The sequence below is a fragment of the Castor canadensis genome, chromosome 1, assembly GCF_047511655.1.
Source record: "Castor canadensis chromosome 1, mCasCan1.hap1v2, whole genome shotgun sequence".
NCBI classification, from domain to species: domain Eukaryota; kingdom Metazoa; phylum Chordata; class Mammalia; order Rodentia; family Castoridae; genus Castor; species Castor canadensis.
This window is the reverse complement of record NC_133386.1, coordinates 55,225,050-55,241,659: the sequence shown is the minus strand read 5'-3', so window position 1 is coordinate 55,241,659 and position 16,610 is coordinate 55,225,050. Positions and strand designations below refer to the sequence as shown.

The 16,610-nt window shown below is 41.5% G+C and overlaps 1 protein-coding gene across 3 annotated transcripts in view; it reads right to left on the bottom strand.

Moving 5' to 3' along the window:
* Positions 1–2,694: 2,694 nt before the first annotated feature.
* The window catches only part of Pdss2 (decaprenyl diphosphate synthase subunit 2), a 257,588-nt gene continuing 243,672 nt past the window's right edge, over positions 2,695–16,610 (bottom strand). For 2 of the 3 annotated variants that reach the window (XM_074077461.1, XM_020170092.2), the window contains one exon: positions 2,695–3,503. In XM_074077461.1, the coding sequence (XP_073933562.1) occupies positions 3,345–3,503 (159 nt within the window). In that variant the 3' untranslated portion in view covers positions 2,695–3,344. The other variant, XM_074077454.1, reaches the window with a different exon arrangement.

Genomic DNA, 16,610 nt, shown 5'->3' with positions numbered 1-16,610 from the left:
GAAGAAGGGTAGCCAGAGAAGAGAGATAGAATGTGAACTAGGAGGGTCACAAGTGCCCAGGGGCAACCTGTGACATGAAAGGCCTCAGGTGAGTGAGGGTGGAGCACAGAGACAGGTTTTGAGGCCACCACCTGCGATCTTGAAGAAGCCACCTGAGGAGGGCAGTGCAGAGAGGGACCTGATATGCCTGTTCAACAAGTATTCTTTGAGCATCCAAAGTGCCGGTGGGTGACTTGATAGTGAAGAATCAATTGAAAGTTAAGGTTTGCAGATAAAACTGAAAAAGAGAAAATGGAGATGGAGGAGTAAATAAGGGAAAGTGAGGAATTTTAGGCACAGGGAGAGCTGAGCACATTCATAGCCAGCAGAAGAGAACAGAAGATTCAGGAAGAGGACATGGCTGGGCGCCTGTGGCTCACGCCTGCAATCCTAGCTACTTGGGAGGCCGACATCGAGAGGATTGTGGTTCAAAGTCAGCCTGGGGAAATAGCTTGAAAGAGCCCCATCTCCCAAAAAACCCCAGCAAAATGAACTGGAGGTATGGCTCAAGTGGAATATGAAGGAGATGGGGGAATGGGGGGTACAGGCTTAGCTTTTTGGAAAGGAAGAAAGTTTTATTTGGAAAGAGAAGCAAAAGAAGAGAGAAGGACTACCCGGAAAGGCCCTTGGGGGTGAGGTGGGGTCAAGCCAGTCAGTCCAGAAGACTGCTTCCAAAGTCTTTTCAGCTGGTTTTTGCATCTGTAAGTGGGGAGCACTATCTACTCCCCAGGGGCGGGACAGGCGGGGGAATGAAAACAAGACAGTACAGCTAAGGCCCTTAACAGTCCCTGGGATACAGGAATCTTCACATGCATTGTTTTTTTTTATCTGTAATAAAGAAAAAATTGACAGACAAGAGTGCAGGTGGGCTCATGGGCCTGAAGTGAGGTTTGGAGGAGCCCAGGTGGAGGAAAGCAGGCCACACTGGCTAATGAATGAATTCTTCCCTCTACCAAGAAACTGGGTGTGGGTAGTGGTGTGATTAAGGAATGTTTTTGTGTCCGAGTTTCTTCTCAGAGTTGTCTGAAATTATTAGAAGTTAGTATGAGCTATATCCCTGAAGAAGGGGGAAATGGAGAAAAGTTCTCTGTATTTTATACTTTAGAGTGAATTTGTCAGTATGTCAGGTTTTATAAAAGCTTGCCAAGATGCTCAGAAGGTGAGAGCTCTGCTAAGGAGGACCTGAGGAGAGAGGCAGAGCCACCCTGTGGGCCAAGTAGAACTCTGTCATTTAACAGAGAGGACGGGGCTCCTGCTCCCTGGGACCCCAGAGGCAGGGAGTCTGGATAGCAAGGTAAAGGGGATGGAATAGGGCTGGGCATGTAGCTCAGTGGTAGAGCACTTGTGCAGCATTCATGAGGCTTGGTCATCCACACCTAAAAAAAAAAAAAGGGATGGGCCAGAGGATAGGACAGAAGAGCCACTGGGAAGATGAGAGGGAGGTAGGAAGGTCCCAAAGAAAGCAGAAAGGTGGAGGTTGAAACACAACAGTCCAGGGTCCATGTCACCTAAGGGACAGTTGGAATAATCTAGGTGGCCTGTGAGGCAGTTTAGCAAGTTCACCATTAAGTTTTCTGCATTCCTTCAGAGGCCTAAATTTCCCTCCTCCCTGAATCTCACACACCTTTGCTATTTACACAGTCAGAGATGGTAAACTTTGAGAAAATAAGACAAACCTGGAAGGGACTTCATACATTACCTTATTTAATCTCATTTTACAGATGAGGAAACCGAGGCTGAGAGGGAAGTGACTTGCTCAAGGCCATACAGTAAACTGGATCTCTAAGCCAGAATCTGAGGAACCCCAGGTCTTGTGCCCTGCAGCACCTGTGTTAGGATCCTGGAGTTCCTCCTGACCAGAACACCGATTCCTTCTTTGTGGAAGTTAATGATTACAGCCTAGTGGGATCAAAAGCATTTTAGCCATAGTTACTAATTAAGCCAATTCAGTAAGACATTTCAAAGGAAGACTGGAGTGTTCTTGTAAGTGAAATTTATAGGCTTACAGATTGTAGTAGCATAAACTGTACAATTATAACAAGTTCACTTAAAAGTATTTCATAATACAATACCTTAACCTCTGTAGCTTTACATTTTTCTTCACTGAATGCCACATACTAGGCCTGGATAAAACTTTTGCGGGGAGAGATTTAGCTAAAATAACTTCCCTTCGTGTTTGAGTGAAGTAGGTAATAAAATCTGTTTGCTGTCTCCAGATAGGACTGCAATTACACCACATAAGGAAGAAAGGTAGCTGAGTCTCCATCTAGATCATTTATGTAAATTCAGACTTCTTGTCAATGGTGTTCTTCTATTGCATGCGTGCAAACCACAAAAATCATCTCCTGTGAACCGCACACAGACGGTGTCTGATTACAGGCCTGTGAGATCGCTTATGTTCCTGATGAAATTGGATGTCTGTGGTTCAAGAACAAAATTTGACGTTCTGAGGTTAAAACAAAACTCTCACCAATGAATTCCCCAGTACAGCAAATATATTTCTGAAATTTGTAAAAATGAGAGGTATTCTCTAAATCAAAGCATTACAAATGGATACATTTCACTTGAAAAAAAGCTCCTTTTTCATTAAAAAACGTTTTATTCTGTGAAATGTATTTGGGAAAAAAACGATCTTCAAGAAAGAAAAACAGACAATTCTTAATTTAACATTTAATAACATTTTAATCTCCTACTCCAAATATGGCTACTTTTCAGCTATATCTCCCCCCTCCAATCTTACAAAAAATAACAATGCACAAAATATATTAACATTGTTTCCATAAATACATTTTTTTGCAAGATGACAAGTATATTCGTGCTTATTCATTGAACTATCCTCTGTTATGGCCAAATGGTCAGTGGGTTTTGATTTGATAGTCCTCCCCAGCTGTCTTAACAGTGTTTCTCTTGACACCTGCAGCTTCCAGCTTGCTCTGTCCTCTCTCCAAGGAAACCACAGGCCACCGCCCTGGCGCCATCCCTGGCTTGGTCCAATCAATAAGGACTTATTTCCTGTCCATTTGCTGAGGTCACAGGAGCGAATCTCATTAATTATTTCTGCTACTGCAGCCTCAAGTGTGCTTCTGGCGTGACAAGTGAAAACTGTTTGACCTTTTTTTCTTCTAATTTTGTTTGTAGGTTCCAAAAATAAGGCAGTATTCATTTAGCAATGTGATAAAAGGAAGGAAAAACGTATGTTTTAAATGTCATTAACACATTTAGATATCTCATCACAAAAGCTCTCCTGATCATCTCGTTCTCTAGGTTTTTCAGCTAAGGAACAATAGTGCCTTTTAAATTTGGTGTCATGAAAACCTGGTCACAGCAAACACAATGTTTTCTAAAGCTGATCTGGCCTGGGAGGGAGGGAAGCTCTCCAGGGCCGCCAGTGCCTTGTTTCCATGGTAACGACACAGGTCAATAGCTGAAGTCACACCTTTGCCAGCTTTGATTGTTTCTCGCAACTGTTAAGAAACAAATGCACAATAAAAGTCAGTTTTTAGGGTGCACAGTAAGGACTACAATTAAATTGCGGAGGGCAGAAAACAAAGAAGAGGAGAAACTGTGGATTTAGCATTTCTGCTCATTATTCTGCGGAAAGAGGACATCATTCCCTGTGGTCTGCAGGCACTAACGCCTCCCCAGGCTGCTCTGTGTCTGTGCTCCAGAGCAGCAAAATGGCTCCAACCAGCCTAATTACACCTCCTCCCTGACTCCCACCCTTGAGCTGCTGAGAAGTGCCGTGCTGGGATGGCGGTAATGAAGGCAGAGGGCATTTACATCTTTGGCATTTTGAATTCAGCAGCCTTCACTAGCATCTAGATCATAACTTTTTAAAAAAATACCGTATGCTGACACAATAGTCCACATGAAAACTCAGGAAAGACACACATTATTAGACCTGAATGAAACATACTTAAAACCAAAAGATTTTGTCTGGGAAGGATGAACCACAACACCCTTTGTAAAGAATAATCTCTTGCTGACAAATGACACTGACTACCAATCCCTATGCTTGATCAAAGAGAGAACCAATAAAATGGTTACGCTTTAGAGCTGGCAAAGATTCCTAACTTCTTGGTCTGCTCAGTTTCCTTTATCCCAATTCCATCTTTTTAGGAAATGCCTCCCAGGCCCACCTCATTCCTTCTGTCAGGATCTGGGAATCTTCTTCATTGTCATATCCTGTTAGGCACTGGGCAGCCATACCACTGCTCCTGCACAACTGAACTCTGGCTCACTGAGACTGGGTGGGGCTGGTCTAAGAGTTGTAGATGATGCAGATCACTTCTGGACTGCAGCACTGAACTGTGCATGTGCGTCCTGCTAGGGCTTTCTCTCTACATACTGAGCAGTCATGGTGGAGGTGCTCCTCAGCCTGGGCCCAAGTGACTGCAGTGAGCACCACGTGCCCCTACTACCTGTGACAGACATGTAGTGTGGGCAAGAGACCCAACTTTGTTGTCTTAAATCACTGAGACTATGACTTAAGTTACCTGCAGCCACCTTCACTGATACAGTCAATAAAGACCTACTGGTTTTACTTCCTTTGAAGCTCTCAAGCTCTCAACTTTATGCTCTGGTCTTCTTTCCCATTGCTGCTACACTAGTTCAGGCTCTCATCATCCCTAAGCTGGGTTATTTTTTACAATCACCTCTTAGAGAATCTTTCCACCACCAGTTCTGCACCCTTGGACTTCATCTGCCACACCACACTGCCAAGATCTTTATAAAATGCAAATATCGTCTTGCTTACAACTGCCTTCCATTCCAATAGTCTTAAAAGCCCAAGCTCTTTCAGGAGGCATCGAAGTCCTTTCTCCAATCTTTCTCTTGCCTAACTTCATTTTCCCTCCTTCCCCTCTTTCTTCATGTATTAAGAACTACTGCAGTTTTCAGAGCTGACATATCACCTCCCCAAATTCTGCCTGGGTGGAATGTACTCAGCCCTAAGTGGCTAGGTACCTTCTTCCTCTAGGCTCTTAAGAGTACTTTGTGCACCTCTGGAACACAGTACTATTATACAGCATTGTATTTTAATTTCCCATTCACTTATCTACGCTTTATGAGACTTCAAGCTACTTACTGCATAATGCATGAGACATGAATAAAAGAACTGCACTGGTTTATTCCTCTAATTATACAATCAAGAGATCAGAGGTCCAGAGAAACTCAGTGATTGAAGATCATAGATGAAGAATGGCAAAGCTGAGAGTGGCCATGTTTTCTGATGTCTTGTCCAAAGGCACTTCATATTAATCTCTAGATTCTCAGCACTCCACATATACTTGCACACTGCATACAGACTTTGGGACTATTCCTTCTAGGTTTCCCTGGTCTCTTGCCAATCACTGAATATATGAAAGCACTAAAACAGTGCTGGGTATCAGAGGGAGCCATATTTAAACTCCCATCTCCCATTTTTGCTTTATAATCTGATGGAAGCCACTCTACCATTCTCAATTCTAACTTTGTAGGATTGTTGCAGGGGAGCTACAAGAGACAGCATAGATTGCTGGACAGTGTCTAAATCACTGTCAAGACTCAGATGGCTTTGCTGTCCCTCCAATCCCTTAGCTGTTGTCAAGAAAGCTATCCATTCAGGTCAAGTCTGTTTTGTTGATACACAGTAACCTCAAAGATAGCTGGACTTAGGACACAGCAGCCTAAATAGGTAGGTAGGTAGATAAATAGATGGAAAGAATGGACACTCCCCTATTTTCTTATTTTTAATCTCCCCCAATCTAAATTAGACAAGCCAATATTCTCCTCTTACTCTGGACTTCTAGGTTGGTAGCTGTAGGTACATGTGTATCTGCACGATGAAATGAGATGTTCAGTTTATAATCAGTATTGAGCACCTACTATTTGTAGAATAGAATGAGCCTTCTCTCATTTATGGATCAGGAGTCAATTAAGGGTAACCTGGGAAAAGCAGCAAAATCAAGGACTATCGCTGTTGAAAGGATCAACTTTAGCTGGAAGAGATACCAGAAAGCTTTGCAGAGTGGGGTTTGAAGCAGTCTTGTGACTGTTGAGAGGGAATTATAGGGGAAGAGATCAGCTTGAGCAAAGACACAGAGGGGACCAGATACAGAGTGACCAGGGAATGAAAACATTGGTATGGCACAACTTGGAAGGGTCAGGTGTCAGGGGACACAGGAAGGCTCTGAAAACCAGTACTTTTTCTTCTTCTTCAATAATCTATTATAAAGTATTTTAAAAGTACTGAAAAGGTGAAGGACTGTGCCCTCAGGCTAAATCTAGCCCCCTATTTTTGTACATAAAGTTTTGTTGAGCCATAATCACATCCATTCATTTAAGTTTTGTCTCCTTTCACGTTCCAGGGGCAAAGCTGTGGAGTAGAGAAATTGCCACAGGGACTGCAAGGCGTACAAAGCCGAAGATATTTACACTTTTTTGGCTTTTACAGAAACTGTTACTCCTGGACTAGCATAACGAATGACCATATACCCTGTACGTACATTCAATGGCTGTTACATTTTGTCATTTTTGTTCCAGGCTTGTTTTTGTTGTTTTTTTTTTTTTTTAGGTGCTGGGGACTGAACCCAGGGCCTTGCTCTCCCACTAGGCTACATCCCAAGCAGCCATTTTTGTTCTATGTGTGTGTATCTAAAATATTTGAAAATATGCTGCAGGCAGTGGTATGCTGGTAAATTAGCTCTCCAGGGGGGACAAAGCTCTAGTTAGAGCATTTGCGGATTCTTGTGGCATAATATTCCCATCATGGCTGCTTTCAAGCTGCCAAGGGTCAGGGAATCACAACAATCTGGAATACCTAATAACAGCCTCTGAGCAGGTAGGACTTAGCTTGGGCACATCATTGGCTGCAGGATAATTCATCCTTATTTTGACATGTGTCTCCTAAGATAAGAACATTCTTTTACATGATCACAATTCCAGATTCGCAGCTAGGAAAACAACTGGAAAAGTTAATTAGAAATTTCTCTGTTATCTAATATCTAGTCCCTGTATAGATACCTTGTTGGTTCCACTTTTTTAAACCATGATCAATCCCAGTTCACACATCACATTTGTTTGCAATGACATTTTAATCTTTTTTTTTTTCTGCTATGACACTGTCATTTTTAAAAGATCAGGATGTGTTTCTATACTCTGCATTTTTGTGACTGTTTTCATTTACTTTGTTCCTTTGTAAACTTTATTCAGGCAAGGTCAACCAAATATTTAGGGCTGGTTAGTAGAGTATTAATCGTATGATGAGGGGTTAGGAGTACAGCTCAGTGGTAAAGCACTTTGCCTAGCATGTGTGAAGCCTCAGGTTCGATCCCAAGTCCTGGCAAATAAAAAGATCTAATCCTACAATGAAGGATATTTCAGATTAGTGCAAAACAGTAGCCAAGAAGACATTACAGAAAGCTACTCAAGCCCTAAAGAGTTCATTTCTCTGACACAGTGACTATTTTCCTACAGTGCATAAATCCAGGGCTTTGGGCTTTGCATACCAAGGGACCTGATAGTTTCCATGTGTAAATTGTCCGTATCGTGACTCGTGAGTAATCTATGTATTATTCCTCATTGGTATCTGTCTGCTAAAAAAACTACTGATTCAACGGAAATCTTTCAGATACAACTAATTCACGAAATCTTTTTTTTAGTGATATTGGGGTTTGAACTCAGGGTGTCATCTTGGTGGGCAGGTGCTCTACCATTTGAGTCATATCCCCCCCTTTTATTTTGCTTTATTATTTTTCAGGTAGGGTCTCCTGTTGTTGCTGGAGGCCAGACTCAGACCTAGATTCTCCTACCTATGCCTCCCACACATAGGTGGGATGACAGGAGTGCCACCATGATTGGCCTATTGATTGAGATGGATAGTCTTGCTAGCTCTTTTTTGCCCGCAGGTGGCCTTGAACTATAATCCTCTTGATCTATGCCTCCTCAGTAGCTGAGATTACAGATGTGGGCCAAAACATACAAAACTCATTTTTATGGCAAAGTAGAATAGGTAATAGGTCTACCTTGACAAGAATGATCTTACCCTTTGTAAATGTAATGAAAAATACACTAAGTTGGAGTTCCTAAAGTTGGATGATCACGAGACTTACATGAAAAACTTTAAAATGCAAATACCTAGGCCTACAGTCCTGGAGATGGAATCAACTATGCCCCCCAAAACACTTCCCAGGTAATTCCACTGATTATCCTAATTTGAGAGCACTTTACTTGGTGGGGCTTATTTTCAAGTTATTATAGTTTCTTTTCAAGAAAAATTTTAGATGGTATTGCTATTGCCCATGCTGGTCCAGAATTCCTGGGATCAAGTGATTGTCCTGCCTCAGTCTCCACGATAGCTTCAATTACAAGGTATATACTATGCCTGGAAAATAGCTGTGTTGGGCTCATACGGTTCTAACTATACTTTCAACTGGTGTCTTCACAATGATCAAATTCAATTCAATAAACAACTATTGGGCACCTTGGACTTACAGTGGGGGCTGGAGCTACAGAGAGAAACAAAGTTACTGTCACCTAAAATCACCTGTTAGATAGGCAGAAATCGGCCTGTAGAACCAGAGAGGGTTAAAAGGAACACTGAGGGCTTTAACCCATGTCCTTAGCTGCAAGAGAAAAAAGCATTAAAAACAAAGTCTTGGGCTAGAGTGGTAGTGCACCTGCCTAGTAATCATCATAAAATCTCTCTTTGAGCCTTATGATTGTTAGATAGGCACTTGACCATTTGAGCCACACTCCAAACCTCCAGAAAAAACTCTTTCCATTTCTGGCTTCACTTGTCTTTACCTTGGAAAAACCTAAATTGACAGAACTTTCCATATAGGGTTGTGGCTAAAAGTGCTAGAATGTCCACTATGAGCCACTCCACCAGCCCTCCTCCCCCTTTTTTTTTTTTTGAAGGGTTTTTTTCGAGATAGGGTCTCTCGAACTATTAGCCTGGGCTGGCTTTGAACAGTGGTCCTGCTGCTCTCTGCCTGAGTAGCTAGGATTATAGGTGTGAGCCTCCAGCACCCTTATGGCTTGAAAACACCGTAGTTACAGGATACACAGCACAAAAAACCAAAAAGGTAAATTATCAGTCTATTTCTCTGACATAGCACTTAGGGCACTAATATAATTAAATCTCTAATTAAATCAACTGAATAAATGTATAAGTGTAGTATTACCTGAAATAAATTAAGTCCAAATCCCCTGCTAGAGGATCCAATTAAAGATATTAACAAAGAGAAAAGAGGATGCAAAATACTTAAAGTACATTTTTATTTAACATTTATTAAGCACCTTTTGAGTGATAAGTGTTGCTCGTGTGAGATCCTTTTGAGAAAAATCATTATGCCTCTGAAAACTATTTGGTTCAAAAGTCCTTTCAAAATATCAAAAAGAATGTGGTATGGGGTGTGAGTAGTTACAGGAGACCTGGAAGCAGCAGCCATTTCTGCCCAAGGAAACCAGAGAAAGACTTAATCCTTCTACCCCATTTCCTGGGAGAGGATCCTGGGATGAGAGATGTTAAGTGATGGGGACAAGAGTCCACAGAGAATTTCTTTTTCCCAGGCTGGCCTTAAATTCTTGATCTTGGTGTCTCAGCCTCCCAAGTGCTGGGATTACAGGCATGCACCAGACTGTGATGGATGATGGATAACCTTATGTATCAGAAGACAGAAGAGTTAATTATGACAACATATTTGGATGTAGAGGTGATCAGAATCTTGCAACAAAAAAAGATGTCCTTCTGATATTAGAACCTGGGAAATAACCTGGGGTCATGGTGCATGTCTGTAATCTCAGAATTTAAGAAGCTGAGGCAGGAGGATCTTGAGTTCTAGGCCAGCCTGGGATATATAGTGGGACACTGTCTCCAAAAACAAGTAAATTCCTCTCTGCCTCCCTGCCCCCCACACCCCCCCTCCCCCGAAAAAAATCCTGGAAAGAGCTTTGGTTTTAGACTCCTGGAGCCTACAGGAGGAAAGTACACTATAAAAATAAGTTTAGTGAAGACTGCTATGAATCCCAAAGATGATAACGTGGAAACAGTTCCAGGGTGTTGGGCCCCTCTGAAAAACTAAGTTCTCACAATGGTCATAATTAATACGAGAGACCAAAATAATGGCTGCAGAACGAGTTCTCTCAGGGCTCAGATTTTAAAGCACCAGATATAAAAGGAGGTACAAGTTTAATCACCTTGCTGTGGGGCCATGGTTGAGAACTCACCTCTGCACAAAGCACCATGTGGAGCTAGCACTCTCTCTGATCTGCAGCACTGACAAAGGAGAGTGTGTACTGTCACCAGGACACTGTTACAGTGGCTTTTATGTCTTGTTTTGTTTTTGCTAGGGCTGGGGATTGAACCCATGGCCATGCACATGCTAGACAAGCACTCTGCCAGAGCACCATCCCCAGCACGAGTGGTTTTAAAGTACTGCTGTTCCTGATAGAAAAATATTCACAACAAACTTGTCAGGAAGGCCAAATCCCAGGACTCGAAGGGGATGCACAAGAGGGAAGGGGTTGACGACATCAGGGGATTACACATGTGAAGGCTGTAAATTAAGAACAAATATTCTCAAGTAATTGTAAAAGACAACATATTAAGAGAATTCAAAGAGGAAAGAGAACAGCTAAAGAATGAGTTAAAAACTATAAAGAGTAAAAAAAATTCCACAAAGAGAGACCTTTAAGGATAAACCGCGAATTCTAATAGCCAATTACAGGTTGTAGGAAGGCCTTGGATACAGCTACCAGGCTGAGATTAATTTTCACTTGGTTTCTGGAGCCCTTCCCTTTGTGAGACCACCCATGCTCCCATTGAAACAGTATTTCACTCCAGGACAAATGAGTGTGGAGCACCCTCACCCCTCCACCACCAGCTTTCTCACTCACTGGCCCTGACACTCTTGTCAGGCTTTCTTTCTGCTCCCAGTCTGGAGTAGTCACAGAGGCATCTGCCCACTCTGCCCTGCTCCTGCATGCATAGACTGCACATAAATGTCCTTCCCAGAGACTAAAAGGCTGTGAGGAGTCTCAAGAGATGAACGAATCAACTGACTCATATGTTCAAACACAGGACAAAAGAAAAGGTGCACTCTGGAGCACAGACTGGTTAAATTTATGGACGATTTACGGCAAAATTTCAGAATGGTGTTAAATAGATGGTTGGTGAGCTCTGGAAAAACAGGCAGTGGTGATGGTGGCCTCAGGTCAGATGGGTCATGATGAGCAAGTCATGACAAACCACTCTGTTTTCTTTTTTAAGTTAATGCTGGGGCTAGAACTCAAGGCCTTGTACATTTTATATATACTAAAGCATGTGCTCTATCACTAAGCTATAACCTTAACCCCTCTTAGGAAAAAATATGGCCACTTGGCTGTTGGCTTCAGAAATAGCAAAGGCAGAGTATGCTTGGATTTCGCAAACTTAGTCCACCACAGGCAAGGCAGAGAAAATAGTCTGGATTGGTGTCTGGTAATATGGACATGAACTTATAAACAAGCATCCTAGAACATGCTTAGTAGGGGATCTTCACTGAGTAGGCCAGCAATCCCTGGCGTCATGCTACCAGAACGCAATACTTGCTTTCTTTCCGTGATCACACGTCTATGCATTATGTGAATGAAGATGAAGAAGGAATGCTTGTTCAAATCGAATTGTCGGATGTCACACAGCCAAGAGAGACAGCTAACAAAACTGGATAGCATCAAAATTTTAATGGTTTTGACATGTTGAACAATAGGTAGTAACCAGTGAAATGTAATAGTTATAATTGTATAGTTGTGCATCTGTCTCATGCCTGCAATTCTAGCTACTCGTGTCTGAGATTGGGAAGATCTAGGTTTGAGGCCAGCCCAGGCAAACAGTTCATGAGACCCCCATCTCCAAAATAACCAGTGCAAAATGGACTGGAAGTGTGGCTCAAGCAGTAGAGTGTCTGCTTTGCAAATGTGAAACCCTGAATTCAAACTCCGGTTCCACCAAAAAAAAAAAAAAAAGAAAGTCATCTTCAAATATCTAAGGCTAAGAAGGAGCAGTCCTATATTATCTAGGGAACAGAACAAAGGGCAGCCAGGTAAAGTTTCTGGGAGGCAGATTTCAGTTACAAATACAAAAGAGTAACAGAAAAATTATTCTTGACAAACTATGACTAACTCCCTGTTTTCTGAAGTCCTCAGTGACTGGATGACCCCATGTCAGAGAAAATAAGAATGAAACTCTCAGCCACCATGGAAGGTGGAACTTGGCTGCATTCAACCTCATTCTAGCTGACAGTGCTTTCTTTATCTGCCAAATCTCAACAGCTTTTTTGTTTTTTAAATTTCTTTCTTTCTTTCTTTTGGTGGTACTAGGTTTTGAATTCAGGGCCTCATGCTTGCTAGGCAAGCGCTTTACCACTTGAGCTATGCCCCAGTCCTTGCTATGCAGCTCAGGCTGCCCTGAAACTCACTATGTAGCCAAGGCTGGCCGGGAATTTGAGATCCACCTGCCTCAAACTCCTGAGTGTTGACAATCCCATATACAGTCCTTACTGTGTACCCAGCTCTGTTGTAAGCTATATGTATCTTCCATTTTCTCAACAGCTCTATGATGTACGTACTATTAACATTGTCATTTTTCAGAGGAACAAACTTAGGCAAAGTAACACAGAAGGTAAGTGCTGGAGTCAAGATTTGGAGTTGTTTTTAACCAATACACTGAAGTGTCTGCCTATCATTTCTAAATTACAATTTCATTCGAAAAGACAACATATTCCTATGTCAGTAATGTCTTCTGCACATCAATGCCAAAGGTAAAATTTTAAGGTACATATTACAGATTAAAAAAATATATCAACGGCCGGGCCTGGTGCTGCACACCAGCAATCTCAGTCATTCAGAAGGTGGGGGTAAGAGAATCCCAACCAGAGACTGGCACAGGCATGAGACTTACTGAAAAATGACTAAAGCAAAACAGGGCTGGAGGTGTGGCTGGTATTGCACCTGCCAAGCATGAGGCCCTGCGTCAATTCAAACTCCAGTATGTCAACCCTCCCCCAGCAAAAGAAAGAAAAAAAAAGAAAAATCAAATATCACGTCACATTAGCTATTTGGACAAAACCATGTTTATAGAAATGAGAGAAAATTGAAACCATCATTAGATTAATAAACATACACATTTTTTCCCACCAAACTAAAAATGCCATATGGTTAGAGAACAAATGTCAATAAGAACTGAAAAAAGAAAATCTCTTCATTTTCTGCAAAGAAAAAGATCATAAATATCTTGATTAAGTACTTTTTTTTCTTTCTCAGCTCCTGACCATTTAATAATTTAATCTATCCTCCTTTAAAAAATGATAAGACATATCTGGCATGATTTTTCTTTCTCCTCCACCAGTCTTGGTAGTGTGTGGCCTCCACTGAGAGTGAGACTCAGAAAGCATTTCAAGATCAGGCTCTCTGCAAAGCACATTTATGAGTCCATGCAATGGTCCACCATTCACAAAGAGCTGAATAGAATCCAGCAACTCATTTAACGCAAATTACATATCTGAATAGGTGTATCCTACTGAATGTATAAGTAGATCTAAACCATTTATATACATTTTTATACACATACATATGTACATACATGGTTTAGGAGTATAAAAATCTTTATTGGTGCAGTCAAAATTGACCTAAATTGTTGACACCATGGCAGAGAAGAATTTAGGCAAAGTAGTGCATGCTACTTCAGGGAGCAGAGATCTGTTTGTAGCTCAGGGCATGAACAGACATGTCTGACTTCAGAATGTAATTAAGTGCACAAGATGTATAGTTTAATTCTTAATTTATAAATTGTCACCAATATTTAATAGGTTGGGCATTTGAGGTTAGTTATATAGAATTAACTATATATATTAAGTTTAGGACTAATTCCAAAGGAAAAGCAAGCACTGCTTCTTGGTTATTATGTCTTTCTAAGGAAAATATTATGATTTATAAGTAGTCATATATTTATCCATACAGTTAATTTTTAATTTTTGTGTCATTTTTCAAAATAGGAACTTAGTTCTACACATTGGAAATTCAAAGAGCAAAACTGTGACCGTGGAGCTTTTTAGTAAATTCTGTAATAGAAATTCAACAAGCAAAACATGTCATAGGCTGTAGAATGTAGCAATGAGCTACTCTTGCCCGTAGCTTTTTTTAGGAGGGATCAAAATAACTCTGTAATCTCAGGACAAATATTATGCTGGTTATTTAATTAAAAAGAATACTTTGGGATGAAAGCATGCATACCACGTAGGTGTGCCTTGGGGGTTATTTGAGGAATACTATATGAATAAACTATGCAAGAGTGAGTTTGGGTTTCAATTATTTTACTTCAGTCTATGTCTTATTATTCTTGCGCTTTCTCTTTTTTTTTTTTGTACTAGGTCTTGAACTCAGGGTCTTGTGCTTGTTAGGCAAGCATTCTACCACATGAGCCACTCCCCCAGCCTGTTTTTGCTTTAGTTATTTTTCAGATAGGGTCTCATGCTTTTTGCCCAGGCTAGCCTTGAATTGTGATTGTCCTACCTAAGCTTCTCCCATAGCTAGGATCACAGGCATGTGCCACCACACCCAGCCTGTTTTCAGATAGGGTCTGACTAACTTTTCTCCTGGGCTAGTCTGGAATCTCAATTCTCTCAATCCTCCTATCTCCGCTTTCCAAATAGCTGGGATTATAGGCATGAATCATCATGGCCAGCCCCTTGTCATCTTCTTATTCTCTCTGCATGTCCCAATTTTTCATGTGCCTTAACAGTTGGGTTCTGATATCTGGGGACCACTGGCCCTAAACTACTACCACCATCCATATAGAGTCCCTAGATTCCTAACATCTTAGCATGCATCTGGATGCAAGAAGCGCTTAAAACATTCAGGATTTCATCAGAAAGCCCCTCATGCAACAGAATAATGACGATGAAATAAATGTGTACCACACCATGTCTTCCAGGTAGGCTGCATCAGACTAGGGCAAATGTAGGAATCAGTGTATTGGGCAAAGTACCAGGCAAAGACTACTCTCTGTGCCACAGAAGTATAATCATATCTGCAGGACTAAAGCACTTTTTTTTTTTTTTTTTTTGGAGGCATGGGATTGCCTCATGCTTGCTAGGCAGGCACTCTTACCACCTGAGCCACTCAACCAGCCTTTTCTTGTGATTTCCACCGCCCCCCTCCCCAGATAGGGTCTCTAGAACTATTTGCCTGGGGCTGACTTTGAACCGTGATCCTCCTGATCTCTGCCTCCTGAGTCTCTAGTATTGCAGGTATGATCCGCGGGTGCCTTGCCCAAGAGCTCTTCCACACATAAGGGGGTCTCTATGGAATGGTGTACTTGCTGACTTGGATCCTATCTCCCTCAAGAGAATGCTGACGCGAACATGTGTGGGTATTTTTTAAGACAGGGTCTCACTATGTAGCTCATGCTGACCTTGAACTTATTATGTACTTGAACTCACTATTGACTCATACTGACATTCAGCTTTCAATCTTCCTGTTTCAGTCTCCTGAGTGCTGGGATTATAGGTATGTACTACCACACCCAGTTATGAAACCTAGTTTTTAAGTGATTATAAAACTTTCTTGCTTACCGACTTTAAAAAGTTACATTAACTATTACACTAATTAGGCTGTCACATTTCTGAGACAGAACTATGTTACATTATAGAGTAATGCCCCCATTTTCTGGATGCTTGCAAGACCAGAGCCTGTATATAACTTCTTTTTGTAGTATGTGTCTAAAATGCCTTGAGAAGAGGCATGGTTAGCAGACATAGGAAAAATCTTGATTCTATGACATAATAACTATATGAGCACTGTTAGGTTCTCTGAGGGGATTTGCAGAGAGAAACTGCTAGAACCATTTGATGAAGCTGCTTGGTCTCTTGAGTATAGCACACACTGCAAACCATGTATACAATGGTACAGCATATGGAAAGGCCTACAATTTTTCCTAAGTAGGTGAATTCAGTCTTGTTAGGAATGAATCAAAGATACAGGTTAGCACAATTTCCTTACGTCTAGAATAGGGAGCTCTTCCACAGGGGGCACCATTGCACTGTGTACTAGTCAATCTTCAGAGGCATGGTTCTGGCGTATTATGCTCTCAAGAAAGGCATGACTTTTCATCAAGCCAGAAAGACAAGGATGGGAGTGGTAGGGTGGTAGTGGTAGGATCTACATAGCTCCAATCTTTAGTTAAAAATTGCAGCAGGACCTGCTATGTTGCAGGTCCTGTGAGCTCTTTGGTTACCTCGGTAATTCTGCTTGAAAATTGAGGGGACACAGCCACCTTGCTATTGCAGGAAAGATGGTTAAGCACATTACCAAGGATCAATACTCTGTCTGATGTGGTAAGTGGGAGGCTGAGAGTGCTAGCAGATGCTGTGCAGGAAACACGGAGGAACGACTTCAGATGTACCAACTAAACAGATTACAGGTTTCAGATGGACCAGACAGCTTGAAATCTCAAAAATCCTTCATCTTGTACAAAATCAGACTGAAAGATTAATGTATGAGCTTAGAAATATAAATCTAGGTAATGCAAAGACTTCTAGCTTACTATAACTACA